Here is a 27563-nt window from a genome sequence, read left to right as displayed (position 1 = left end):
ACATTCCTCTTCATAAACACTCATTCATTAAAGGCTTAGTATGCAAATTTCCCTTATGTTGTTTATATCAGTGGTTCCCAAACCTTTTCATGTCAAATTGACACTAATTAGCCCACGGACCCCCAATTGAAGAGATATGTCAGGGACCCCCCAGAGTGTACACATTTGTACACTCTCACATTGATTTCACACTATAATTTGGGGTCTCAGAGATAGAAATGCCATTAAATGGGGGTCTGTAGACTAATATGCATGTCAAACTGGGGGTTCTTGAAATTAAACGGGTTGAGAATCATTGCTAGAGCCTAAAAAATCTCTTCTTATGGGTGTTCCTGGCATATCTCTTCAAATGGGGGTCCGTGAGCTAATTAGTGTCAATTTGGGGGTCCTTGGCATGAAATAGTTTGGGAACCAGTACTACGATGTAAAGACAAAGTTGCATGCTATGCCTTCAATGTCCACTGTAAGAATCCAATATATTAGTGATATAAAAAGCAATCATAACCTCACAGCAAAAATAAATACTGTACAATGTCCATCTTCAGCTTAAACCCCCAGCCTCGATAACGTGTTGTTCTAAATTATGGAGAGCCCACTTTGAAAACCAGTGGTTCAACCTATGTACATCACATCATATCAAGCACAAAAAACGGGGAAAATTAAAACATTTACTTTTGTATCTAATTGATTATTGTAGCTTGATAGATGTCGGATCGACGTAGACAAAGGGCTTACTGCAAAATATCCTATTTATTTTCCTGAAATAATGTATACTACTATACTTTTTAACAGATTCCTCTGTGGAGTTGAGCCCTTTATACCTTTTTTAAATGCTATACCATTAAATAACACAGGGTGGCAGTATTGCACAAGTTATGTGATACGCCTGGAAACTGGACAGTAGCAAGATGTGCAGTTGTTCAATGTACACAGTGTGTGCACACACACACACACACACACACACACACACACACACACACACACACACACACACACACACACTCTAGACAGAAAGCAGCAGTGCAGTTGGATTGTGTTAGCTCACATAGTCATCCTCTAAGCTTGCTGCTTTTTGGAATGTAGGGCACCTCAAGCAAGCCTAATTGACACTTTGTCGCATAACATTGTTGCTCTTCATAAATAACACATAACTTAATGTGTTATTTATGAAGAGCAATAACGTTGCAAATCATGACACATCATTTGTCGGTTATTTACAGTCACACAGTATAAATTAGGCGTCAACAACCATGGCAGACATTTTGACAGGTACTGTTGCATATACATGTTCACAAGTACCAATACTTCTTGGATCTGGAGCAGTACTGGTTCTCAAAGTGGGGTCCGGGGACCCCCAGAGGTCGTCCTGGAGTGGGTTCCAGGGGGTCCCCAGCCAAAGTTCAGTTTAACCATGCACTTTAACCCGAGCTCACAACAACGCAATACATTGTGAGCTTGTCGATATCTATCTATATTCAATACATGAATACACGTAGGGCTAAAGTGGTTAAACGGATCTTGATGCTATATTAACTACTCTAGCTGGGGACCCCCTGGAGCCAGCCCCCCGTGGACCCCTGGGGGTCCCCACACCCCACTATTCAGAAACCAACCGCATATTGTGCATTGCATGCCGCCACAAGTTTTGTCTTCAGAGGTGAACAACTAAAAGAAAGATTACAAAGAAAATCATTTGAGTCGCACCACTCGTCATGAATGACTTTTTGTGACAGATTATTTTAGCTGCAGTTGAATTTGTCACATCAGCCTCTCATAAAATCCACACTTGAGTGGCTGCCATTATTAATTATGAAAGCGCTTAGAGCAGTGGAAAAATGATTGCAGCTCATTACATTTTAGTGGTACCATGTACTGGCACAGTTCGCTCGGCTGTCTCATGGGCGAGAGAGCTCGGCTGTCTCATTGGCGAGAGAGCTCGGCTGTCTCATGAGAGAGAGAGAGAGAGAGAGAGAGAGAGAAGGTGAGCTTATTGTCACTGTCACACGGAAACCTTGTATGTCCAAAACCCCCGAAATAAGAAAAACAAAAATCAGTATAGGAGTATAAAGGGAGTATATAGGGCTGTCACGATTACAAATTTAAGTTGACGATTAATTGTCACACATTTTCAACATGGAAACCTATTGAAGACTATGCAAAATTGCGATTGCGATTAGGCGATTATGTGATAATTGTGACAGGCCTAGAGTAGTGGTTCCCAAAGTGGACCAGTGGTCCACGGACCACCTATTGAAAACCCCCATCTATGTAAAGCAGTGGTTTCCAAAGTGGGGTCCGGGGACCCCCAGGGGTCCTTGAGGGAGTTCCAGGGGGTCCCCATGCAGCTCAATGATAGTTTGGAACCAAATGGACCCTAATGGGTCTGTAACTCTGAGAGTGTACAAACGGAACCAAATGGACCCTAACCGGTCCATTTGGTTCCATTTGTACACTCTCAGAGTTAAATTAACATTGATTTTACAATATAATTTGGGGTCTCAGAGATAGAAATGGGGGTCTGTAGACTAATATGCACGTCAAACTGGGGGTCCTTGAAATTAAACGGGCTGAGAATCACTGCTAGAGCTGTAGAAATCTTCTCTTATGGCATATCTTTTCAAATGAGGGTCCGCGGGCTAATTAGTGTCAATTTGGGGGGCCTGGAGGAGTAGGGCAAAGGCTCTACGTCCTCCCGGTGGGGGCTCCTCACTGGCAGGTGAGCCAGTGACAACGCACAGGAATGTGTGTGGGCGACTAAACAGGGAAGGCAAAAGGGGTGAAAAAATAAATACATATGGAGATACAAGGTGTCTGCCCAACAGGGACTTCATCGGGTAGCCAATGAGCCAGTGGGATAGCGAGTGCAGGAATAACAGAGAAACGGTAAAAAGCTGTTTATGTGAACCCTTTTACATCAGGTTTACCGTAGTTCTTGTCCCTCCTGCTGTTCTCCATTCTCCATCGTCCATCGTTATATCACATCACCTCCGCCTCCTACAAGCTTTACTGCTTTCTTCTTTCTTCTTTCTGGTTCATTTCTTATTACTGCATCAAAGTGGTCCTAAAGGTTCATGGTGTGTGTGTGTGTGTGTGTGTGTGTGTGTGTGTGTGTGTGTGTGTGTGTGTGTTGTGTGTTGTGTGTGTGTGTGCGGGGGGAGGAGTGTGTGTGGGTGCGCACACACGTGTTCCATTTGTATTACTTCACTTGTAAAGGTCAAATGTCCCCCAAAAGGCCAAAACTATAGTATGACTTGAGATAAAGTGAGGACCCTTTGTTGTTTTATGGTTATAGAAATGTTAGATTTATAAAATCTAACAAAATAGCTGATCAAACAACCTCCAGAGCTTGTAGATCAGCTATTTGGGGCACATGACACCGGCAAACTAAACTCGGGCATTGGGGTTATAGGGTTAATGGCAAAAATAGGTAAAAATGGCATTCATACCGTCCAAACGTTTTGATGTCCTCACAAGTATAGTAATACAAACGTCACGTGTGCTTTGTTCTGTTTGTAGGAGCATAGTTAATACATGCGTGACTGCGTGCATGTGTGTGGGAGCGTCTTCGTCTTTATGCCCATATCGGCTTGTCCATCTCAGGGAGTCCGTCCGTCTGTCTGTGTCCGTTTGTCCGTCCGCGTCATTTGTCACGTCCGTCCATCCATCCATCCATCCATCCTACGGCGCGTAGTTCTTGGGCCGCATCATCATCTTGACGGTCTTGAAGGCCTGCCTGTAGTTGGTGGGGTAGTACTCCGTGGTCATGTTGTGCCAGGTGCCCCAGAAGATGCCGTTCCGCACGCCCTTGTACCTCTTGTGGTAGTACTTGCCGTTGAGGTTGGCCGACATGCAGGCGTCGAACCACCAGCCGGAGCTGTAGTAGGCGCCGCAGTTGCCGCTCGGGTACATGTCGTTGTCGCGGTCGGGCGTGGTGAAGAACTTCTGGTCGTGGTTGAAGTGCTTGTTGAAGCTGATGGCGTTCCCCGCCGTGCCGCTGTGTGGTTTACATTCAAACACAAACGCAGTATTTGGTTGTAAAAAAAAATAATCGCATTTAAAGGAATTCAATTGATTGGTTGTCTTTTAATATTGTCCGCTGTCGTGGCGGAGACGTCGCATTTCCAAATCGGTTTACTTTTCAGGTCAACCTGTGTTCCATTGGGTTCAATATAGTTATTATTATTATTACTACTTTTCAACGGTTCAATATTTACAAAACACTTTTGGTGCAACTTAGACACATCATCTGTGATTTATCCTGGGTAGTGGGTTCACTGGATTTTTTGGGTCTCGCAAATGGCAGATCCTCAAGCTCACATGTCGCCGGTGCATTGTGAGCTTGTAGATCTACTATGTTGGCTACTTTTGCGCATCGCTCTTATACAACATAATGAGGGCATCCATTTACCAAAACAAAACATAGACGAGAAAGACGAGAACTGCATTGGCACCTGTCCTTGTATAAAGCCATGCTTGGTTTGTTTTCCTTTGTCTGATGTATTGTGATATTTTTTTAAATGATATTGTATTACTCGACGACACTGAAAATGAGTTGAATTACTCAGTGTAATTTTGAGAATAAATAAAACTTGAATGAATGAATAAAAACTCAGAAACACAGAAATATGGAGATGCAAGGTTTTTGCCCGACAGCAATGATTTTTCTGTGTTTGTGAATACAGTACATATGTGACCAGATTTGACTGGGAGCATGTCATCGTGCAAGTGCAACCTCCAGCTTTTCACCAGAGGAGAAAAACGGATTATTTTATATTTTTTAATCCAAAATCAGTTAATCGCACAGGCAGACTATTCACATACTAGAGTATGTCTGAAATCATGTCAGAGCTGAAATTGTAAATATGAAATAAATGCTTAAACATGTAGCTAGGTAGACCACATAAGTGAACCTTTCAGGCCTGTTTTCTCAACTCGCTGTTCTCTGCAAGACATTACTACTGTATATAAGCCATACTGTATCTCCACAATTGGTGGGTCAAACTGAACAACCAATATGTCATTTTGAAGCTATGATTCCCTGCTTTCATATGATATGAAGAAACAAACCAACAAACAAAAAATCCAATGGCAGGCTCTCAGTCAGATGTGGACACATATATACATAGTATCTTTTTATCAGCCGTTATTAAGATCTCCGTAGCCCCCTACACCTTAGCAAAGAGGTTTTCAATTACAGCATTCTTTTACAAGTGGTCCCCATGGTGCAACATTACTGTCTGTATGATGATGGTGTTTTAAAATGGTTGTCATACTCAGACATCCTTTCAAATTTGATTTAAATTGCATAGTTATGCAAATGTCACGCTGGCGTACTTTTAGAAAATAAAGCTTTTCTTATGAAATCGATAGTCGAGAGCAGTCCAAGGACCTCTGTCACAGAAAACAAATTGCTACTTTAGTTTTGCTTTATTAAACACTCAAGTTACTGTCTGCCGTGAGGAGTCGGATGAAGCGTGGAAATGTAGTTATAATTTCTTTACTTTTTTAAATATAATCTGCGGAGGTGCTGCTTGCCTGCAGTGACTGAACCATAATCTATTATATATTTATTTTCTTTTTGGAAGGGAGCAGACTTGCACATTCCGTGCCGTACTGTATATAACTTATACGGCACGATGATATCTTATATTTTTGTGCTTTTTAGCCCCTTTTTCCAAGTCGTTATGCCGAATGATTCCTCTCCACCCACCCACATGTCTGTGTTGTCACTGCTGTTGTATCCTACTGATTCACCTGCCAGTGAAGAGCCCACACCGGAAGGACGCAGAGCCTTTGACCTACAGTACTCCTCCCGCCCAACACTCCCTGCTGACGCTGACGGGTAGCATTACATTACATGCATTGACAATGATCACGCTCCCACCTTCCCCTCCCACGAACACGGGCCAATTGTGTTCGTATACACCAGTGGTTTTCAAGCCTTTTCGTATCAAGGCCCATTATTTGTTTGCCATTTGAGCCACGGACCACCATTTGATGACACTTAGCCTCTCAGACCCAAGACTTAAGAATTTAGTTGTCGTTGCATAAGATTTTGTCCACAATTCCATGCTGTATTGTATTGATGTTGGTACCATAGGAGAGAGAACAAGCATTGATCAAAATAACAATTCTTCTACATTATCTAATTATGTAGATTTCTACAAAGGTCCATTTGGTTTAATTTCACGCTCCCAAGAGTTAAGAATCTAATAAGGGTCCATTTGGTTAACATCTCAATCTCCATCATTTAGCTGGGGACCACCTGGAGCCCCCTCAAGGACCACTGGTTGAAAAACACTGGTATATAGACTATAGACGCTTGACAACGCCTGCAGCACCACAGCCAATTCGAGCCCACAACCTCCGCAGTGTTGAGCAGGCACTTTACCTCTGCAGTCTGCGCCAACCGAGCAGTGGGGCATTTGAATCTCTTACTATAGCAATTATTAGAAGCAACTAAACTCTCAACACATTTAAACAAGCGGCTGAAAGCGTTGTCTAAAAAGTACACAAAAGTTTGTGTACATCTCCTGCTCCCACTTGATATTTTGCATGGTAATGTTCACTTGGCCTGCAATTTCAGTATGAGCTCCACAACATAGGCTTTACTTAATCAGTTGATTCAGTCAATCAGTTGATTGACGGTGAAAAGCTTTGTCTGTACCTGTAGCCGCTAATGGACAGGCGGTAGCGGAGGAACTCGTTGGACACGTAGAACTGGTCAAACTTGGCGTACTCGCGGACGCCCTCGAAATCCTCCAGCTCGATGCGAAGGATCATGTCTTTGGACTTTGTCAGCAGGTGAATGTGGTCGTTACCCAGCCAAAACTCACCCCTGTGTGGGAGAGAGCAGGTGAATGTGGTCGTTACCCAGCCAAAACTCACCCCTGTGTGGGAGAGATATTAGTTAGTTCAGTACATTGGTTCCCAAAGTGGGGTCCGGGGACTCCTTGATGGAGTTCCAGGGGATCCCAGCTAAATGATATAGTTTGGAACCAAATGGACCCTTATGGGTCTGTAACTTTACAAATGGAATGGTTCAATTTGTACACTCTCAGAATTAAATTAACATTGATTTTACAATATAAATTGGGGTCCCAGAGATAGAAATGCTGTTAAAATGGGCGTCCGTAGCTTAATGCATATCAAACTGGGGGTCCTTGAAATTAAAACGGTTGAAAGTGACTGCTAGAGCCGTACAAATGGGGGTCCCAGACTCCCAGGCTAAGAAATGTCAATTTGGGCCGTCCTTGACATGAACAAGTTTGGGAACCACTGGTTTAGTAAACACGCAACAGAGTTTTAGTTAGTTATAGTTTATTGTTGTGTCAAATTCAGTTAACTCAAAATGTTTTCAATCATCGTTATTTCGTTAGTTTTACTTGGAGATAAGCGAAGCGAAAGAACTAAGAGATTATAAATAAAGGCTTGCTGTTCTTAGATCAGCAAGGGGATATCATCATTTGTTATAGGGACCCATAATTCAGCCTAAGAGAGCCGGCGAGAGGAAGAAGGAGGTTATAAAAGAGGGAAGTTATAAGCTAATATATCACTGCGCTTGGTCGTTTCCCAGATGGAATTCACACACCTAGCTAGCACGGAGGAGAGGGTAATTTAAGGAGAGGTGAAAGGAGGACAGTGACTTGTCAGCTGATTCTGAGCTCAAAGTGTGGAGAGAAGATGTGTTTTTGGAATGCAACGTATATGACAGTAGTTGATGCCGTTTTAGATGTCTTTTGAATATTATTCCATTCAGTTTTAGTCATACAGTATGTTTGTCATCTGAAACGTTTTAGTTTATTTTTTAGCCGACTAAATACAGTTAATTTAATCAACTGAAATTACATTTTTGCAGGCCTTGATGGGGTCCTAATGCCTGATTTATACTTAGCCGTGTACCTAAGATCGACAAGCGCGTTGTGAAGTTGTAGATCAACTATTTTCCGAGTGTGACACCCACGCGCAACCACCCATAAAATGACTTGTCTTAGTGCTACTAATTATTTGTTGACGTAATTTTCAACATGTATAGTTTATATCATAGCTTAGTTTTCATTTATAGTTTAAATTTATTTTTCGTCAGTGAAAAAGGGTAGTTGACAAACATTTTTCGTCATAGTCATTGACAAAACTAACAGCGACTGGGATCAACTCCTTTTGCAATGCATTCTCACAGTAAGAAACGGGCGACGGATTTGACTGCATGCAGCACTTGACATTTCGGGGGTCTTACTGGTCGGCTTCACAACATCTGGCACTCTCTTGGTGGTGCCTCTCGTGGCTCGAGACCGCTTTATACGAATCAACACAGGAATAAAGTCTATTTATATAACCGACTAAATCGATTAGTGTAATTATAAGCCCCATTTTCTACTTCGTCGTACAACAGTAGAAAAGAGCTGATCTACGAGAACTGCTATTCTTGCTATTTCATTTGAAAGTTCCAGGTATTCATGAATTAATTATTCAGCCACTGCAGCGTTTGTTTTTTCAGTGAAGACCCTTATTTTGAAAAAAAGCTATAAACACATAAAGCCCTCCAGAGGGATTGGAACCGTCAACCCTCTCACACAAACCTGAAGTCTCCGAAGCCCTTCTTGTACTCGGCCCAGGTGCGGTTGAAGCTGACGGATCCATTGAGCCGCTGCTGGACCACGGTCCAGCCGCCACCGAACGACTCCATGTCGCAGAACACCTAGAAGTAGTGATAAGGACCATAATCGTTGTAATCTCACAATATTCGTATCGCAGAGATTTAAATGCAGCTGCAAATTCAGTAGCACTTTTTAAACCCTCTATAGTTGATCAAACGGACCCGTTTAGGAGCGCACTTGCTATGGTCTTATTTCACTCTACACAAATTGGTTTGCAAAAAATTGCAGATCTACAAGCTCACTGAGCTGAGGTGGATCGGCTGTTTTTGTTCTCCCCGGATTAGGGAAAAAAGTGGAGTTTTAAGTATATTTTGATTATGGCGATAATATGGCTAATCGCAATTATTTCTGCCCCATCCCTAATCACGATTTTGAAAATGCTCTCAATAGTCATATCGCAGAGATTTTCATCATGAAATTGTCCTCGTCATGCACTGACTGGACCTGAGTCGGCTCTGTACTGTACTTTTTTATGTACGTAAAATATCTTTGCCAAAAAAAAGGGTCATATTTTTGGCTAATGTACCCCACAGATTATGAACGCTGGGGTGCAAGCGCATTCACAAAAGTGGAAGAGTTTTAAGCATACATTTGATTATCGGGGGACAACATCGTTTAATCGCAAAATAATCTTTGGGCCACAATAATGGTGACATGGACATTTCATATAGTCCCTCTACCTGGAAGGTTCCGTTGCGGTGGTCCGGTGTCACGTTGTACACGCCGTTCTTCTTTTGGTCCAACGCGTTGTAGTCGGAGCAGTCCCTGGGGGCCAGGATGACTGCAGAGAGACAGGAGAAAGAGAGACAGTCATTCTCTGGGGGCCAGGATGACTGCAGAGAGACAGGAGAGAGAGAGTCAGTCAGTCCCTGGGGGCCAGGATGACTGCAGAGAGACAGGAGAGAGAGAGAGACAGTCAGTCAGTCCCTGGGGGCCAGGATGACTGCAGAGAGACAGGAGAGAGAGAGAGAGACAGTCAGTCTCTGGGGGCCAGGATGACTGCAGAGAGACAGGAGAGAGAGAGAGAGACAGTCAGTCCCTGGGGGACTGCAGAGAGACAGGAGAGAGAGAGAGAGACAGTCAGTCCCTGGGGGCCAGGATGACTGCAGAGAGACAGGAGAGAGAGAGAGAGAGAGAGAGACAGTCAGTCTCTGGGGGCCAGGATGACTGCAGAGAGACAGGAGAGAGAGAGTCAGTCAGTCCCTGGGGGCCAGGATGACTGCAGAGAGACAGGAGAGAGAGAGTCAGTCAGTCCCTGGGGGCCAGGATGACTGCAGAGAGACAGGAGAAAGAGAGTCAGTCAGTCCCTGGGGGCCAGGATGACTGCAGAGAGACAGGAGAAAGAGAGTCAGTCAGTCCCTGGGGGCCAGGATGACTGCAGAGAGACAGGAGAGAGAGAGAGAGAGAGAGACAGTCAGTCCCTGGGTGGGTGCAAGGATGACTGCAGACAGACAGGAGAGAGTCAATAGTTTATATCTGTGGTTCTCAAAAATGTTCATGTCAAAGACACCTATATTTTGTACCTACAATATTTGTGTTAAAAACACATTCCACATTTATTTGAAAGATTTATTGGAAAGAGACAATCTACCAGCTCATTTACAAGTTGCATAGTGATGCGTTGTAAAATATAAACAAAACATTTTCCAGACATCCAGAAAATACAAATGCTAAGTAAAGAACTACAGATACAATGAAATAAATACCATGTATTTCTATGGTAAAGACCCACTGCATGGTACACTCCTCTTCCCAGTGCTGACCATCGCGCCCTCTCCAAACCCGGCTTTTAGTTTTTGTGCAGTCTCAGGGCAGACACTCTGACCACCAGGCCACTGAGCTGGTCCTGATACTATGTGACAACCAGATCATTTACAACCCAACAACCTACTGTACAACCATGAGAAGTTCATGTTTACTGTTGTGCTAATAAACTGCAGATGACAGGATGTTTGAGTGCTATGGACATGATATCCACACGGTGGGTGCTATGGACATGATATCCACACGGTGGGTGCTATGGACATGATATCCTCTGTGGACACGGCCCCTTCCAGTCCACCACTGAGAGCCAATAGCTTATATTGAATAATAATTCCGCTAGCACTCTGGCCTATATCCTGAGACGATGTATGAGGCACATACTGTACAGTGTACAGTATGTGCCTCATACATCGTCTCGAGACAGGAGGGAATCGTACAGTGTAGAAAGAAGATCACAGAAGAGCTAAATATAAAATAAAAAAAGTTTTTGTATGCTATTTGAAGTTAAACGAGAGGTGGGGAAAAGGAGGAGAGGGTCTGAGGAGAATTTAGGGAGCAGAGAGTATCCAAAAACACAGCAGAGAAATGTCCATCCTATACCCAGTGGTGGACAAAGAACTCCAGTACTTGAGTTGAAGTAGAGACCAGTGGTTCTCCAACTTTTTGTGAATGTAAATAACCTTTTCCATCCACGGCACCCCTGAAATTTGTACATTGTTATTTGAAGTACCTTACATTTGTAGTACACAAAGTCAGGTCCGTTTATATCAAGTATAGAAGTGGTTTAACTGAAGTGATATTGATGAATTCCTGCATTCTTTCTAACCATATTTTATACTTTGGCTATTCAAAAATAGCATAAACAAGCTCATAGCACGTCACTTTGTGCCGTGAGCTTTTAGATCTGCTATTTTTAAATTTATTTCAAAATGTTTGCAAATCTTTTAATATATATATTATGTTTAGAGCGAACATCTTTAACTCAAATTGTTTCTTCTGGAGGTCCCTGTCACAGCATAATATCTTTGAGAAGGGGGGTCTGCAGCCAAATACACATCATTTTGGGGATCACGGAAAAGTTTGAGAACCACTGACGTAGGGCCACTCACTGCACAGCAGCCGCCACTTCGCTGCCTGCCTTATTAGCTTGCAACCCGGGGACCCAAAAGTCCACAACCCCCCCCCAATCCCACCCCCCCCCACCCCCAGTTAGAGTTTGGGAAATGAAAGGGACAGACGTGTCAAAACAGGTTGGGGAGGGGGGCTAGAGAGACATGTACGCACCTCGCTGGGAGTCAGGGACCCAGCACTGTACATAATTCATCCTGACAGTTGGCGAGAGGAGAGGAGAGGCGAGGGAGAGGAGAGGAGAGAGGAGAGGAGAGGAGAGGAGAGGAGAGGAGAGGAGGGGGAGGGGAGAGGAGAGGAGAGGAGAGGAGAGGAGAGGAGAGGAGAGGAGAGGAGAGGCGAGGGAGAGGAGAGGAGAGGAGAGGAGAGGAGAGGGGAGGGGAGGGAGAGGAGAGGAGAGGAGAGGAGAGGCGAGGGAGAGGAGAGGAGAGGAGAGGAGAGGAGAGGCGAGGGAGAGGAGAGGAGAGGAGAGGAGAGGAGAGGAGAGGAGAGGAGAGGCGAGGGAGAGGAGAGGAGAGGAGAGGCGAGGGAGAGGAGAGGAGAGGAGAGGAGAGGAGAGGGGAGGGGAGGGGAGGGGAGGGGAGAGGAGAGGAGAGGAGAGGAGAGGAGAGTGTTGTTTCCCTCTAGTCAGGTATGGTGTGTGTGATATCAAATGTGAGCTTAGTTTACCATAATCATAGTAATCCTCAATCATATTCCATCATATTCAAGGGCCTTTGGAGAGAAATGAGACTGTGTGTGTGTGTGTGTGTGTCCACAACTGTCAAATAGGTCTTCTACTGTACATCTATTCTCTGATCAATTAATAATTAATAATACAAATTTATAATTTGTCCCTTGGGGAAAACCAATTGCCTTGAGCAACCCTGTATTACGCTCTAGATCTAGAACATAGAACACTTACTTTACTTTACTAAGGTTGGATCAATAATGTATTTCAGTCACATTTGTAATGCATTTTAATGCACTTAATGCCATAAATGTTTATAATTATGCACAACGATTTATAACAAGGTTTATGAAGTATTATAAGTTCTGGTCATAATGCATTATAAGCACAGCGGAACAGCACATTATAACTGCCATAACGTAGTTATGCAAAAGTGTCTCATTAAGCCTTATAAGTTGTTGGATCGAACCAAACGTTCTGAAAGTATTCATTGTTAATTGACTGTTTGTTCAGTAACATGGGTCTCCGCATCTCTCCTGCTCTTTAATGAACAGAAAATACATTTTCAGGTAGGTGGCACAATTCTCTTTGTGCAGGCATCACTTCCAATTTAACCTTAATCTGTATCCAATTTTATTTCCCCAGCAGTCCCAAGCTGAACATAGATTTCCTGTTTAATAAAGAACTGGAGAGACCTGGAGAATCACTTACCCTACCTTTTAGTAAAGTGTTACAAAATATTTATTTGGCAGTACCCCAACATTAAACAAAATAATGAAGCTATTTTTGTACAAGATATTTGGTGGGACGACTGTCCCAAGTACAGAACAAACTCAGGTCTGGTTGAGAGAATTGAAGTGGGAATGATATATCAAAGTCAGTGCAAGGTTTCTCCCCGAGGTCAAAGTGAGGCCAGAGCCGCTAATGACTATAGGAGACGGTAGTGGAGAAATCGAAACAATCAAATTGACCTGGACTTAAAGGTATGTGGCGTGGAGCTGTGGAGGAATGAATGAAGTAGAAATGTTTCGTCACTGTTGAGCAGAAACCTCTTCATATTTAACCTTTTTATGTATATTGTTTGTCACACACAATTGTCACACAATAGCAGTGAAAATAATAGATAGACGTTTATGTGCCGCATCGTGACACATGGTAAGCTTGTCGATCTGCTATTTACACTATTTTAAAAAGTTTATAAAATAATAAAGAAACGGTTTTGGACACAGCAACGATATATAAAGGCAACTTGTTGACCATAATGGAAGATTATTCCATTCCATTCCCCACAACAGATTGAATAAAAGTGCAACATTTCATTGCTCAAGGTGAGGTAGTTTTGCTTGTTCCAAGCTTTATGTAAATTGCTGTTACACCCCCCTTAGGCCAGTCAGTGCAGTTTGGTCCATGTCAGATGGAAGCAGCATCATTAATCCCAAGTTTTCTAAGAAAGAGCCCTGAGTTTTTAACATAGTGCATAATGATTAGTGACCACAGGCATGGATTAGAGTATTCAACATTCTCCTCCTGACGCCCGCCCAATTCCTTCTGGGGACAAAAGGCTACACTCGCACACCCCTCAATGATTGGATAAACAACTTTCCATAAATGTTCTTGACGTACTATACAACAGTTTAAAGCTTATACAGCAGGAGGATGTGTTTGAATTCTCAGGTGGAAGTCTAGGAAGAACTCTCAACTGCAACTGCAGACATCTATTCATATTGAGATTCAGTTTCAGTTTAGTTTTTTTCCTTCCTTGGCTTATTAGAATTCAATCCACGGACAGCCGTTGGTCCGCTTTGATAACTGAGAGATACGGCACTACGTATATGAGTATTGAGTACACAGTGTGGGAAGCCGCGGGTCTGCTGAATTATATCTCTGTAACATTAACACTTCTGTCAGCACAAAGTGTTGTATCTATAAATTCCTCTAACGTCTCTCCCTCATTTAAACTCTCTCTCTCTCTCTCTCTCTCTCTCTCTCTCTCTCTCTCTCTCTCTCTTTCTCTCTCTCTTCACATTAGTATGACTGTAACTACTGTTATCGTTCTCCCAGCATGTCCTCATCACTCCACTCTTCGCCGGGAAACAGTCCTATCATCGAGTTTTAGATAGCCAGGAGCCATCTCACAAGCACGGCTATGCTACATCGGCTGACCCAAATAACTATAAAAGAAGCCTCTTAGTGATTGGCTCGCTGGCCCGTCATGGCCGGCGGCATGTCTGCCTAGATGAGTTATCGACACGCCGGTGTTTGGGTTGTTGCATTGTCTGAAGATCGGTCTGTCTGTCTGTGATCAATGGCTCCGATCTCTCTGACTGACTGCGATGCTTTTCAATTGACATGAAATTCGGATCTGTTGTTGATGGAGAAAAAAAACTCACTGCCGGCACGCTCAACAGACGGAATGACCATCTGTTTGACTGACAGACTTGAGATCACAGTAGATAAAACTAAAAGTCGTTTCCGACTTGCGTCACTGACTTAACTGAACGGTGCGCTGCCGTCTGCCCTGCATAGCACTTGACTGAGTGAAGAAGTGAGTGATGAGGCTGCTAATATCTCAGTAGCTGGCTGAGTGACTTTCTGACAGCCACTCAGCCTGATAGGGCTGATTGGCAGGCTGGCAGGCAGGCCGGCCGGCCGGTGGGAGCAACCTTCAGCGCTATCAGGGAAGCATGCCCAGTGACAACAAACACTCATCTAACACCGCCACCTGTCAAGAGAGGCTAATGTGTTCCGCCAGCGATAGTACGTATGTCTCTCCCCAAGTGGAATTTAAATGTCCCTTTTTGAAAGTCCACACTCGTCCACACGCACGCCCTTTCCTGTAGGAAACACATTGCTTCCACATTGCACACCAGATGTCCCTCCCTCCAAAACATTTAATAATAATAAATAAAAAAGAGGATTGCACAAGAGCAAAGGGAAATACTCTATCTCTATGGTGTATGGTTGAGATGGTGTTTGGTGTATTGTTTTTGTTGCTGCAACACCTTAACCATTCGGTGATTAATAAATGTATAATCTCATAATCTCTGTATAATCTAAACTCTCAACTCTCATATTACAAGAAGATTTATGTTTAAAAAATATTTAAAAAAGTTAAAGATTTTTTAAAAAATAGATTTACAAGCTCACAATGCATCACTGTGCGACGTGTTGTGAGATTGCAGATGGCCTGTTTTCAAATAGCCGATCGGTACAGTATTTACAGTGGTTACGGCGGTTATGCTAGGCGGTCCCCAGACGACGCTTGGAGAACCACTGCTCTCAGCAAGTATAAAGCACTCCTGTCCATCACAGAGGCAATGCAGATAAACAGCAACACATATCGGTTGTACATCCATCTTAAGGCCCAGTGGAAACACAAGCAAAGTTTCTCAGCAGCACCCGAAATGGACGGTGAAAGGAATTGGCAACAGGAGCAAAATCAATGGCGACAACAGCAAAAGTGAGGTGTACATTACAAGAGCAACGTGAATCAAATCCTCTTGGCCGTAGCTTGTGGGCTTAATTGCCAAGCTCCTTCCTCTTCCAAACGATCACTCGCACGCACACACACACACAGGCTCTCCAGTGAATTTAATTGAATGCAAATCGCTGTATTATTTAGCATGTGTAATTATTTGTGCACAAACACTGGGTTTAAAATGGGAAGCCCGCAGCTGAAGGGCTAATGGAGGGGGAAAAAAAACATGGATGTATTGTTTAGTGAAGGAGAATGTAGAATGCAGATATAGATACCGGTATATTCTTTACCCTATATAGTTTTGTTGACCTGAAACGCCTTTTCAAGGTCCCAATGACAACAGTGGTTTTCAACCAGTGGTCCGGGGACCACCAGGGGTCCTTATGGTGGTTCCATTTGGTCCCCAGCTGGATAATATGTAGAGAATGATGGAGAGTTGGTAACCAAATGGACCCTTCATTAACCCTTGAGAGCGTTAAAGGGTCCATTTGGTTTAATTTTAAGCTCTCAAGAGAGTCAAATTATTGTTAAACATCTGCATTACTTACTTAAGAAACCTTACACAATTAGAGAATGTAGAATAATTATTTTGATCCTTTACCAGGTTCAGCCTGGTCCAGTGCATCTCCGGAGCAGGACTCATAACAAGGCAAACAGAAAGAAGGCACTGGAACAATCTTTTATTTAATGACAGGGTGCAGGCAAAACTATGTAGTGTGTGTGTGTGTGTGTGTGTGTGTGTGTGAGAGATGCCTGTTGATCTGTAGTGTTGCCAGTGATGCGTCTCTCTCTGCAGCACACCGTTATCTGGATAGAAACCTGGCCAACAACCACACAGTTCTACAACACATTCTGGGGTTGCTGCTTTTTAACTGGTGATTTAAGACTTGACACAATATTTTAATTAGAAAAACAACGACTCAACCAAACTGTTGATCTGGTCTGAAGATTCATAGCTTACGATAAAATATACACAGTTGAATCCTGCAATTTTAATTTAACACAAAATGTACACTGGGAGGTTTTTATTGTCCCCGTCTCTCTATTATGCATCACTCTCTGTCCAGTAACCATTTAAAATGTAATTACACTGAAATTACAGAAGCACTTAATACCCACAAAGGCCTTTATCACTTGACTCTGAGCTTGGTCGTGGTTTCGTCCACGTCATAACCGCAGCCCTCCGCTGTTAATTGTTTATTTCTCTTGGACTTGCTGCATAACAGTCACTGCCTGGCACCAGGATTTTCTTTTTTCTTTTTGTTATTTATTCTGCTACACCCGCGCCAGGGTAATTTGCAGATTCGCGAGCTCGGACATGACAGATTGATCTACTCAGACAAGGCTTTTCTGACCCCGGCGTAGCCGGCGTGACTAATGTTGGGGTGGGGTGGGCTGCTCTCGCAGCGGTAGCGGCAGCATCTTGGTGCTGAGCCCAAGACGTAATGAGGGTTAGTCGTTTTCACGCTGGTTTGAGCGCTGAAGGTCACGACCTCCAGACAAGCAGGAGGGAGAGGAGAGAGGATGGATGGATGGGGAGACAAGGGGGGGGGGGGGGTTGTAGAGGTAGAGCAGTGGTTCTGACTGGGACAGTTAATTTAGTAAATTAAGCGTTCATGTCAAACTTCCGAAATTGCAAATTGCATATTGCCATTTCTGTCCAACCTTTCTGTTTCAAGTGAAGTGTGGCTCATGGAATTTAAACCCTCCTTTAAATGGGCGCATTGACAATGGTGTTATAATACCACGAGGGGGCCATTGGGTTATTGCAAGTTATTTTTATGCTTTTTACCCCTTTTTCTCCCCAAGTCGTTATGCCAATTAATTTCTCCCCACACTCATTTCTGTGTGTTGGAACCTACTGGTTCACCTGCCAGTGAGGAGAGGACATACTGTACACATAGCAGTACTCCTCCTCCTGTCTGCTGACGGGTGCACCCCAGCTTGAGTACGTCGTGTAGTGACAAATATCACCCTCCCCACCCGACTTCCCGACCACAGGCCAATTGTGTTCGTATATACAGTATGGTTGCTCGACAAATCTTAGGCACCACATTGTTGCAACTTAACAATGGCAGCTGAACGGCTGCCTCGTTAAGTGGTAAGTGGTGTGGATATATTCACGCTGGGCCCTGGTCCAGAAATGGTTGGTAACCACCAGTATAGATTTCAAAGGCCTCCGCCTGCTCTCTCGTTTTCTCCCTATAGCTCCTTCGCTCTCTTGCCCTCTCGTTCCATCGCCCACTTCCCCAACAAGCTTCCTCTCTCTCTGCCTGTCAGCACCTCTGCTTTTCGCTACACCGGTCCTTTGAGCGTCTCTCCATACGGAGTGTATTGGAATGTCAGTGAGAACCTGACTCTGTCACGTAAGAGAATCTGCAATGATTATAATTCAACAGCAGAGCCAGCGCACCACTTCACTTCCCTCAGTAAGGCGAGACAAAGACACTTGAGTGCTTGACCTCAGCCAAACCTCAACGTGAAGCCATTTAGCAGTTTCTTCTGTTTTACAAAATTTGCATCTTTAATCATCATTTTCAGTGAGAAGGAGGCAGTGTTGCATGTTATAGCACAGAGCTCGGTTTATAGTTTGAGATAAGATATTAAAAAGATGCCGTGACCAGAATTTTCAGCGTGCATCTTTGAAATCGTTGCGGTCGGTTGGAAACCTTGTAAGTATGTCTGAAACGGTTCCCATTTCATAGCATTAAACAAATAGTGAAAATAGCTGATCTACAAGATCACAACGCATTGCGTTGTCGTCCGTTGTTGTTCCGAACCACCTCAAGACGGGTCTCCTGCGAAATGTGGTAATATTTTTACCCATTTGACTATGTGAAAATAGCATATGGTAGGCCTATAGCATATACAAGCTTGTGGGTCTCGACCAAGTGCTTGGGAACCAGTAGTGCTGCCAGAATTAGCCAAAAATGATATTCGAATATTCCTTTTAACAGACTTACTGCTTTTGGCGGAACGCTCCGCCATAAGGAATGTAATTACCTTCCGCTCCTGGCGGATTGATCCGTCAGATAAGCTTTATTATCGCTATTAAACTGGATCGCTGATTTCTATTTTTTCATTATTGTCTTGGCCTGGCCTTTCCTTCTTTAGCATAACCTCAACAACAATTTTCGAATGATTTCGAATGTCGACTGTATATGATTTTAATATGAATATTGCAGCCTAAGAGGCTGTAAAACGTGCTCTTTCTTTATCTACCGGTATATGGTCCGGTCCTGTATGGGCCGCGGTTGGTGCTCAGAAATGCGCTCTCTTGAGTCTTGCGAGATCAAATGAACGATTCATAATTATCTTAACAGCCTAATTTTTGTATAACGTTTTAGTTTACGTGGCACAGAGTCTCGCCAGAACTCGCACAGCAATTTTATTGTTATTTTATTTATTTATTATTTATTATTCGAATATGGAATATTCGTTGGCAGCACTATAGGAACCAGTGCTGTAGTGCAGTGTTGGGCAACTTTGGGCGCCAGTGCCAACATTGGCACAAAGGAGGGTCATCACTGGTACACTGGCACTAGCGTGAGAGAGGGTATTGGAGAGGGATGTCCCAAATAACAATACACTTTTTTCGTTTCCGATCCCAATATACCACAATTTCGGTGTTAGCCGATACCGAATACTGATGCCAGAGAATCGTATATAATAATAAAAAAATAGAATATCTTGTTTTGAAGTCCACCGACCGGGAATTGTGTTTATAGCTATCCAGCTATATATCTCGTGTTGTGTTTATATAGCAGACTCCTCACTCAAATGTGCACTTTCAGTTTGGGGCAACTCCAAAGCAAACTCCACATGCCCCAACATTTTATTAATAATAAATATGGGCCGATCCGATACCGCTATACTCTGACTGGGGACAGAGTCTGGTAGATAGGTGGGTTATGAGTCTAATGATCATCATAACAATGTGAAAGAGAATATTTAAAAAGAAGAAAAACACGTTATATTCGTGGACAATCAAAAATAAAATACAAAAAAAGGTGGCAGAGCCCTGCTGTAGTCAGTGTAGTGGACTCACCCGGGGCTAACATGCTGTAGGGTGAAGGTACTGTACTGTAGACGTGGCACAGTCAGTCAGGATAACGGAAAGGCCAATATAAAGTGAACGTCCTCCCTCAGGGACGTTGGCTCTATAACCCACTCTGACCTGAGATCAGATTCTAAAAATGTCTTCTATGTCAGTCGCTCTTCGATTTAAAAAAGAATAGCAGACCTACAAGCTCGTAGCACGCCACTCGGTGGCGCGCTATGAGCTTGTAGATCTGCTATTTTTCAATAGCTAAAGCATAACATAAACTAAAATGGGTTCCCGCCCAGAATGGGATAATGGAGTGTGCTCTCCTGGAATGGCTTTGGCCAACTCGCTCCAGGTAAAGTTAAATAAAATATTGATTCAATTACATTTTATGGGGGCTTCCTCTGTTGGCGATTGAAAGATGCCTTTTCAGTTTCCCAACCTCCCCAAAATGACTCAATGTGCTCCCTTACATTGTGCAATGTGCAAAGGCATGTCCTACAGAAAAATCGTTTCTGCCGTGGCAGAAAACCTTGTATCTCCGTATTTCTATTCAATTATTTTCTATTCTTTTTGTAAATTAATGCCATACTACTGTCACATAAAAGTAGTAAAAATAGTCGATTGATCTACTCACAAATTTCTATTTTTGAAGATGTTTTTACAGTAGTAGTTAAGTGTGTCTGTATGTTTTTATAAATAATGAAACAAACTGTGACTACACCCCCCTCCCCCCATTTCCTGAAAAGTAACAGTTTTGGACATACTGTACAAGGCATTCTGCCCCCACAGTGACAGTGTTGATATGCTGACGTGGAAGTTACCCTGGGAGAATTGTATATTCTGGGGAGGCGAGATAGAGAGCGCGTCTTCAAGGTTTGTTTGGTGTTTACAGTTCAGCCCCCTATAGTCCTCTCTTATGGATGATTAGATTGATTCCATGCCCAGCCAGCATGCACCTCACACCACCAGTTCGGGCGGCCAAAACTCACCGCTATAGCTGCTGTAGTGGGATTGTGTGTGTGTCTGTGTGTGTGCTCGCGCGTGTGTGCGTGTGCACGAGCGCTGCAGTGTCCTGTCCTGTCCCCAGCCGTGCCTGCCTAACTGTGTGCCGTGCTGAATGGAACGGGGAGGAATAGAGACCAGAATAGAATGGAATAGGAGTGATATTACTCAGAGAGACGTGAAAACCAGGGCTCTGCAACGCTCCACAGAGAATAGACCAGAATAGAAAACAATAGCAGGTATCCAGGGTTCCATTTGTAATAAAAAAGGGTAGGTAGGGGCATTTTCGTATCCACTTACGGTAAGCTCTATATTTCAGTGTACAACAAATAGTATAAAAAATAAATAAATATAAATAGGGCTATTCCAAAAATGTCACATTGCATCGCATTGTGAGTTTGCAGGTCTGTTTGTGAACATTTGCCCAAAATAGGGAGGCGAGGGTTAATGCTGTGAACAATATCCAACATAAAATATCAAACATATCGGAACCTAAAGGAAATGCATGCATATTATATTCATTCTGACCAGAAGCAGAGACGAAAACATATCCCCACCGGTGTTAAAATATGAATGACCAGAGAGGGGGAGATCAAATTCAGAGGCATGCATGGATCATCTCCCCCTCCCCCCAGCAAATCCAACCATGTAGGTCACTGGTTCTCAACATCCACCAGGGGGTCGGGTCCATTTGGTTCGACTGTATCTAACCTCGTCTATTTGTCTGAAATCAAGATGTCTGCCTCTTTCTGGTATTTTTTACAATTTGGCCAATGTTTCACCAGTTTTTATAGTAGGCTATAGTTTGTTGATTACTTTTGCAAATTGTCTTTTTTCTTTTCTTTTTTTCGGTATTACATTTTTCTTAAAAGTCCTTAATTTGGGGTTGTGTCAAAAATTCAGCAATGCATTGAGATTCGGCCGTGCACGATTCTGCTTCGATGCAGAACGTGACATAATCGATTATAATCTGTACCATTTATATATTTCATATTTAATGTTAAGACGTTTGTGTCAAGGAGACATGGAGAGTGATTGATTGCACAGCAGTTTATTTTTTTGTATATCTTGTTGCAGTAATATAGAAAAGTGTGATGCATCGTAAAAATCGAATCAAATCGTTACCTGGTGAATCATGAGGGCAGTGCCAATGCACACACCATACTTCACTGTCATCTGGGGACACCCCAAAAATAATGTGGGGACCCACATATATATTTTTTGGTGTCCTTGACATGAAATAGTTTGAGAACCATTGATAAAGAAACAGGTGTTTCCATAAAACAGAAGACATTGATTTGTAGAATCAATGTGTGAACTCACATTGGGGGCCTTGCTGCTGGGGACACTCCTTGTTGCAGGTGGAGCTGAGCTTGTTGACCACGCCGCTGATGTTCTCCACCCTGGTGTCCACCATGGCCTGGACCTTCTCCATGCTGAGCAGCTTGCCGTCCAGGCTGCTCTGCAGCGTGGAGATCTGGCTGCGGGCGTTGCGCAAGCTGGCCGACATGCGGTTCATCTTCACCTGCATGCATGGGGTTTTGGGTGGGAAGCACACATGGCGTTTGTTGTTGTCGTTTTTCTCACACGCAGGACAAGAACATGACTATTTTTGAAAGAGGCACAGTAGCAAAAGGTGTGTGTGTGTGTGTGTGTGTGTGTGTGTGTGTGTGTGTGTGTGTGTGTGTGTGTGCGTGTGCGCGTGCGTGACGTTAAACTGCCCAGTTGTAACCTAACTACCAATGTAGTATGTGCAGATTAATAGATAGCTTCCATATAAGAAGGCGCTGCTCACCAATTTAGTATACAGCCGACCGTGAGCAGCTACCGGGAAGAGAGTAAGAAGCACTCTGCGGTGGATAAAGACTTCTAGCGGTGTGTCCGCTATAGCTGATGCTGAACAACAATGGCTGGACTTTTGGGCTCATGGGAGCAGCTACAGAGAGCGCTTTGACACAGCTTGGAATATGCCCACGGACTAGTTGTTAGAGGGGGTTTCGACAACTTCCCAGAAACGAGACAGGAGGGCTGACAGAGTGCTGTCTCTGCTATGATTGTCAGCCACCACCATGCGGAGCCACTACTGCTGCTTGTGCCCATGGAGTGCTGAGTGTCATGACATGCTTGGTGTATCATGAGGACACCCCATTTGAAGGGACCCCCATCAGAGAAGATTTGTACGGCTCTAGTGATTCTCAACTATTTTAATTTAAAGGACCCCCCGGTTAGACATGCATTAGGCTACGGACCCCAATTTAATGGCATTTCTATTTCTGGGACCCCCAATTTATATTGTAAAATCAATGTTATTTTCTGAGAGCATACAAATGGTTCCATTTGCACACTCTCTCTTAGTTTTACAATATAAATTGGGTGTCCCAGAGATAGAAATGCCATTAAATGAGGGTCCGTAGACTAATGCATGTCAAACTGGGGGGTCCTTTAAATTAAAATAGTTGAGAATCACTGCTAGAGCCGTACAAATCTTCTCTGATGGGGGTCCCTGGAATATCTTTTCAAATTAAACGGGTTGAGAATCACTGCTACAGCCATAACATTATTCTCTTAAAGGAGAATTCCATACTAGAAGGCTTTATCTTTATTTGTAGTTGCTACCATGAGCCCTCAAGGAATTGATTTGAATTGCATTGAATTGAATGGGGCTATGGGGTGTTGTGCTAATTCGCTTATTTCCATCAATTTTTTTGTATATATCCTCTCTTCATAATAATAGTATCCCAAGCGGCACACTTTACTACTTATTTTGATGGAAATAAGCGAATTAGCACAAAAACCCAACCCCCATTGAGGGCTTATAGGGGAAATAGCCAACAATGCACTTTTGCACAAAATAACACCTGGACCTCTTTTGTGTTTACGGTAGAGGGTGCTCTTCCACAACCTGTGAGTGAATCTACGGTTTCCGGGCCAGGGTACGAAAAACGGGATTGAAACAAATCCAAGGCGGTTTAGTATCGTATTGCTGGTTTTATACAAATACTTTTTCTCTGCTTTCTGTGTTTTTGGTGAAAACAATAGTTCTATATTCATCTGTCAATAACTACAGAACAACAACTCAAGTTCGCGGTAACACACTTTTCCTCACGCAATGAAAGTCAAAGTAGAGACTTTTGTGATATTTGTTTACATTGTCATAGAACAAAATATTGTGTGGGTCTTGAAAGATTAGTAATAACAGCTGGCAGTGTGTGCAGACTGTTCTAGAGAAGCCCTGGCAGTTAATGCATAATTCCACAGATGCTGGTGAATATGTGTATAAATCAGCAGCCCACCGCTTAATTAGTTTAATTTGGAATTTGGAGCAGAAAGTGCCTTCTGGCAGATCGGTCGCGTAGACGCACCAATATGACTGACTGGCACACTGCGCAGCCACTGCCCAAATTATACCCACATTTGGCAGATGGAGGCTTGTTTTAATGTCCCAGGGCTACAAATACAACCCAGTGTGTAATTGTCTCTTTTTGTCCGTTTAATGTGCCAGAAACCTGCTAGAGGTCAGTGTGGTGTAGGAATGGACAGGAGAGATGACTCGCATTCTGAATAAGAATGTCATTTGATTCAAATTTAATTTAAATTCACATTCAGGTTGAGTACACCTGGAGGGGCGAGGAAGTCCTCTCTGACCTCGGCACTTTGCATTCAGTGTGTTCATTAGGTGTTCGTTGGCTTTTTGGAAGTTGAACATAAATTAGTTTTAACCACTTAAAAACCTGGCCACAAACATTTCAACCTTATCTTAATAGAAATGCTCCTCACTAATACTCATTGTAATATGGTGCCATTTTTGTCTAGCCACTCTGTGTCACAGAGGAAGGCTGGAAGGTACAGAAACCCGCCTACCTGTGACATCATTGGTAGGTGGGTTTGGTCCCCCCCCCCCCCTCCTTACGGCCTACCAGCGGGCCCCGGCCCACAGATTGAGAACCACTGGCCTAAACTTGGACACCAGGGTTAAAGTGGTTAAACTACGCAGTGTATAAAGGTTAAAATATACAATTTGTCACATACATTGCTGTATGCAAAATTTGTTCTCCGCATTTGACCCATCTCTTGGAGCGGTGAGCCGCAACCATGCCGCACTCGGGATTCATTTGTAGTTGGACGAACCCCCCAATCCAGCCCTTGATGCTGTTGAGTGCCAAGTAGGGAGGCATTGGTATGACCCAGCCGGGGTTTGATCAAGGTTTATTTATTTTGTCTCGCAAGGAAGAAATTTGTCTTGGACCCCAAGGACCTGCTCTGCAGCATACAATCCAATCCAATACAAAACAATACACAATACAAGACAACAAAGGCACACAGTGACCCGTACAACATTAAAAAACCACACACCAACATACCTAGTGCAGAAAACAAAGAACATCACCTCATCACCTTCGACCCCTACCCTGTCTGCCCTCTGCAAGGACACTGTTTAGGAGTGTGATTGACAGAGGGACAAAGGAATGCTTGTTCCCCCGACCTCCCAGTTTCAGGGGGTACACTCTAACTACAAGGACACTTACTGTAGCTGCTATAGTTGTTGTTGTTTAGATTCTGTCATTTTGACAGTTATTAGGGTTCCGAGCAGGTGATGATCTGGATCAACTAACCCACTGAAACAACCCTTTAGTCATATCATTTCTGAAGTGTTAAACTGGATTTTGTAACTCTTACCTGATGACACATCACATCTCAAGTAAAAAACAAACAAGAGTTTCCGATTTCAGGTTTCTATTTCGGGGGAATTGAACAAAATTTGAGCACGCTCTCAGAAGTACTAGTACATTTATGACAGCTGTTCAGGGTGCCACAGCCACAGAATGAAATACTCATTTCATCATACGTACCATGTGGTAATATTTAACCACCACCAGCCTTTTAAATGGTAATCTTTTCGATGTAACCAGAGCGTGCCTCTTACCTGCATCTCCAGCATGCTGCTGGGGTACAGCGGCATCCTCGAAGAGCCTTGCCCCGAGCCTAGTCCGTTCCCTGCGCTCCCTGTAACCATCCCGTCTCCCCGCACCACCACCACCTCCTCTCTGCTGGCTGTGGCAGCCTGCTGCTCCTCCTGCCTCTCCCCTGCGGTGCTGCCGCCCGCGTCCCCCCCTGGGAACGGCACCTGTCCCTCGTCTGCCTGCGGTGCGAAGTCGCCTGCCTCGGCTCCGGCGGCGGCGCGGCTCCCTCCTCCGCCGCCGCGGCCGCGGCACTCCAGGCAGTTGCTCTTCAACTTGTCGACGGTCTCTTTGAGGCTCTGCAGCTCCTTCAGGGTCTTCTCCAGCAGCCTGAACTGCTTGGGCAGCTGGATGGTGAGCGGAGGCAGGGTGAGCTGGTACAGGCACTCGCCGCCCGCCACCTCGTCGCCCGCTCCGGAAGCCCCGGCGGTGCCGCCGCCACACTGTCCCGACGGCTTCAGCTTCAGGGCGCAACTGGCTCCTGCTGCCGAGTCGGCTCCGTAGCGCGGTCCTTTAGCATCCCATCTCTGCCGGCCGTTGGCAGAGGGGTCCGAGACCACGGTGGCGGTGAGCAGGAGAGTGGCACAGACGCACAGCCAGACGGTCCTCATTCCGCGCCAGTGATTATGTTGATGATGATGGGGTGCGAGTGACAGGTGCAAGTTTGTAAAGTGCAATTAAGTGTGTGCGGCGCGTAAAGTGCAATTCGAGTGGTTCCGGCAGTGTGCAGGTTTTTAGTCCACGCGTCTGTAGTATTGAAACCAGGAGAAACGTGTGTGTGTGTGTGTGTGTGTGTGTGTGTGTAGGAATGTGGAGCGCGTGTTCCGATAACGCAGTCGTTGGGAGTGTGTGTCTATATAGTGTGTGTGTGAGCGCAGTCTGCAGGAGGGAGAAAGAGAGCGCACAGGGAACTGCCTCTACCTCAGATAGCTGTGTCATTAATATCAGGACAGAGAGCGAGAGCGAGAGATGGTGGGAGGGAGGGAGGGAGGGAGGGCAGAAGAAAGAGAGAGAGAGAGGAAGAGAGAGAGCTGAGTTACACAGGATAGGAGGGGCAACGCCGTATTGCGCAATACCAATACATTATCAGCAGCAGAGAGAGAGAGAGAGAGAGAGGTTATGGAAGAAAACAGAGAAAAACAGGAGGATGGGGATGGGGGAGTGATACTGTAGGTGTTCTGCATACCGTTGTCTGCATGGTTTAGTCCAGCATTACTCAGCCTATTTCCCTTAAGAGCAAAGTGACGCACAGGAGGAATTCTTTCTTCCCCTTTTTAGTCTTGTTCTTACACTTTGCGCTTTACACTGTTATGGTTTGTTGTTTTGGCAGTGGTCCCATCGCTAACCCTCTGAGTCACATTCCAAGGCGGTTCTGAATTTCCGATTCTGAATACGATAACGTCCCAACTGAAAAACAATCCCAAAAATACTGTGTTTGTGCCAATCGTGGTCTCTCTCGGGAGGAATTAGGCTCAGGTGCGTGTGTTGCAGCCACATAGAGCTGTGGTCCCCAGGGGGTCCTTGAGGGGTTATCAGGGGGTCCCCCGCAACATTAGCTAATACAGTACCAAAGTCCTGACGTCACTCCTACCTCTGGGTCACGGAAGTATTCTTTCTATTGAAAATCCGAAAGAGAAATCTTGCGTCACATAAGAACTCTGTTCCAAAAATAAACAAATCAGCCGGCATGGCCATTCTGTCAGGCATGATTTATGATATTGAGTTATTTTTTTATGTTTGTTGATGTTTCATAAAAAGAGAAAAGAACCCGCACACATCTGCTCCAAAAGTTATACTTTATCGATGATCAAACTGGAGATGTGAGTGATCCACCCATTTAAATAGACACCAACGGGTC

At 44.1% G+C, this 27563-nt stretch overlaps 1 protein-coding gene across 1 annotated transcript; it reads right to left on the bottom strand.

The window, feature by feature from the left end:
• Nucleotides 1-2365: 2365 nt before the first annotated feature.
• Nucleotides 2366-26630, bottom strand: fgl2a (fibrinogen-like 2a). Its single transcript, XM_080757666.1, has 6 exons — nucleotides 25672-26630; nucleotides 22071-22272; nucleotides 9338-9438; nucleotides 8580-8698; nucleotides 6668-6838; nucleotides 2366-3994 (listed from the first exon to the last, which is right to left on the bottom strand). Exons 1-6 carry the CDS (start codon nucleotides 26314-26316, stop codon nucleotides 3679-3681), a joined length of 1554 nt encoding a protein of 517 aa, XP_080613792.1. The 5' UTR covers nucleotides 26317-26630; the 3' UTR covers nucleotides 2366-3678.
• Nucleotides 26631-27563: the final 933 nt, after the last annotated feature.

The sequence above is a fragment of the Protomyctophum bolini genome (genome assembly GCF_963924005.1).
Source record: "Protomyctophum bolini genome assembly, chromosome: 23".
NCBI lineage: Eukaryota > Metazoa > Chordata > Actinopteri > Myctophiformes > Myctophidae > Protomyctophum > Protomyctophum bolini.
This window is presented reverse-complemented; position numbering and strand designations above follow the sequence as displayed.